Raw genomic sequence first — 2,443 nt, 5'->3', positions numbered from 1 at the left:
ATTAACCTAATAGTATTTTTAATTAATAGATGACATTGTTAAGATATCAAATTAGAAACTTCTTTAATTTAAAATTTACAAGTTTCAAGAAAGATAGATTTAGTAAATTAATACACAAAACAATCTAAATATAAAACAAAAAGAGAGAAAAAAAACGTAAAAAATTATATGATTTATGAAATGAACATGAAGATAAATAACCGATGGAAAAACTTTAAAGATAAACTTACAGTTACCGGAAAATTTTTAAAGTTTCTCACTGATATCACTCTTCACACAATAAAATAACTGTTTCTTGAGAGGATTCCAAACTTATAAAAAGTTCCTTAAAAATAAATTTATTCCTTAATTTATAATGGCTTTAATCATCTTTTGTGCGATTTCAATTAGGACTTGACCCTCTGCTTTTCTACTGTGTATGGCTCTCTTATAAAAATTTTTTTGTTTGATTTTCATCTTTAATAATTAATTCTCTAGATTGAATTGTTTACCTTATGCCACTAACGACATCCAAATATGAGTCACATATCACCCCCAACAATTATGATTCTGTATGGTTTTCTCATTAGTTCTTCTTTGTTTTTTTCCTCTGCTTCCCAGTAAATCTCTATAATTGTGTCGTCCTAGTTGACCTCATACCCAACCTCCATGTGGTAGCAACATTTATGAACATTACGACCATGGCTATTGTTTGTTGAACAAATGACTCCCACAGTTCATGATCACGTCACGCCCTTGTGGAAGACTGGTGGACCTGTTAACCACCAAACCCAAATTGAATTATAAATATATAAAGAAACTCACACTAACACAACCAACAAATTAAAAATACAAACCAATTCAGAAGTTGAAAGCATATCCTGGTGATGACCCTTAGACTTGAGAGCTTGATAAATAACATCTATCTCCTTAAAAGCATCTGCCTCTACCACCATTCCCCCTCCCATGAAAATGATTTTGGGAGAATCATTTCTTAATGTCATTAAAGTTGACGTTAATGATTTATTACCTTTTTTTTGTCTTTTTTAATTTTTTTTGACTGTATTAAATCTTTCTTCCCTAAAAATAATAATTCATTAACTTAAAAAAACATAATTTATTAAATTAAGGTTTGATATAAATTAAATATATATTTTATAATTACCTGTTAGCTTTCAATACTAACGCTTTCAATACTAACTCTTTCAACTTCTTATTTTTATCATCTTCATTCAACAACTGTATAATAATAATAATATTAATAAATTAGTTATATATATATTATTAAAAATATATTTATTTATAATAATTAAATTAAATAGTACTTAGTCCTTTTACCTGATTGATGATATTTGTGTTTGTAGATGTACTTTGGCTCTTCATTACTAGAAAAATATTCTAGTATTTTTTCTTCCATGCCTTCCGATTTAATTATGTACAAACTAGCTAAAGTGCATAGTGTTTTGCACTCATTTGCATCATTAAATCCTAATTGCTGTAAAAAAAAAAACTATAATTAATTTAAACATATACATATATATATAGTGTTCTTCACTTAGGATTATGGAAATAATTTACTCATAATTTTATTAACTTGAACTGTAATATTAACCTTCTTGTTCAGCTCTTCAAAGAGTCCCTCCATTTAACAAGTTCCTCTCTTAGAGAGAATTCTCTTGAGAGATGATTCCTAACTTGGAAAAAGAAGACCAAATTTTGTTCATGTTTACTCTTCTTCTGAGAGAGAACATATATAGCGTCCCAACAGGAAAAAGGAAAGCCTTGTTTTAGGCGTGTTCCTTGCTTTAGGCGTGTTCTTCGTACTTGTTAGCTGTCATATGTGAGAGAAAAAGAAGGCAAATGAAAGATTCGGCTTTGTTTGATATCCCTTTTCTTTTTTGTGCAAAAATAAAGGACTATCATACAAACAAATTAATCAAATAAATCTCATTTTAATTTGTTTGGTTTATTTAAATTACAATATTATAGTATCAAATGTAGATGTCTACCATCACTAATATATTTATTATTTATTTTGTATAGAATACAACAATTTATTTTTTAATATATTATATTTTATATAAAACATTATTAATTTAACCACAGAATAAAAAAAATTATTTGCATATGACATGGTAGACGGTGGTATATGTAAACTATTATTCAGGGGTTTGTTTTGTTTTTAATCTTAATTTTACTTTCTTTCTTCATTTATTAATAAAAAAATATTATATTATGTTAAGATAGAAGACTAATTATTTGATGAACTCAACTCTATTACATTTTATTTGTTTATTTAAAAATATATATCTTAATAATTTAATTTAATTTAATAATTTAAATTTTATTCCCGTCTCAAATATTTTAACTTTATAATCCAAATTTATTTAAAGTAATTAACAACCCAATAAAATGACATAGTGAATATGATTTAAAAACTTAGACTAAAGTTAAAAAAATAAAA

At 25.8% G+C, this 2,443-nt stretch overlaps 1 protein-coding gene across 1 annotated transcript; it reads right to left on the bottom strand.

Moving 5' to 3' along the window:
- Positions 1-727: 727 nt before the first annotated feature.
- Positions 728-1,624, bottom strand: LOC124924539 (calmodulin calcium-dependent NAD kinase-like). The gene is made up of 4 exons (XM_047464562.1): positions 1,592-1,624; positions 1,350-1,474; positions 837-972; positions 728-754 (listed from the first exon to the last, which is right to left on the bottom strand). Exons 1-4 carry the CDS (start codon positions 1,622-1,624, stop codon positions 728-730), a joined length of 321 nt encoding a protein of 106 aa, XP_047320518.1.
- Between the last annotated feature and the right edge of the window lie 819 nt (positions 1,625-2,443).

The sequence above is a fragment of the Impatiens glandulifera genome, chromosome 2, assembly GCF_907164915.1.
Source record: "Impatiens glandulifera chromosome 2, dImpGla2.1, whole genome shotgun sequence".
Taxonomy (NCBI): Eukaryota; Viridiplantae; Streptophyta; class Magnoliopsida; order Ericales; family Balsaminaceae; genus Impatiens; species Impatiens glandulifera.
This window is presented reverse-complemented; position numbering and strand designations above follow the sequence as displayed.

Excerpts from the sequence above, each read along its gene's own strand:
- LOC124924539 (XM_047464562.1), bottom strand. The coding sequence starts at position 1,624 with ATGGAGGGACTCTTTGAAGAGCTGAACAAGAAG. Across the intron at positions 973-1,349 it reads TCTAGTAATGAAGAGCCAAA|AAATGATTCTCCCAAAATCA; the intron begins GTACATCTACAA and ends AATGACATTAAG. Across the intron at positions 755-836 it reads TGCTTTCAACTTCTGAATTG|GTCCACCAGTCTTCCACAAG; the intron begins GTTTGTATTTTT and ends GGTGGTTAACAG.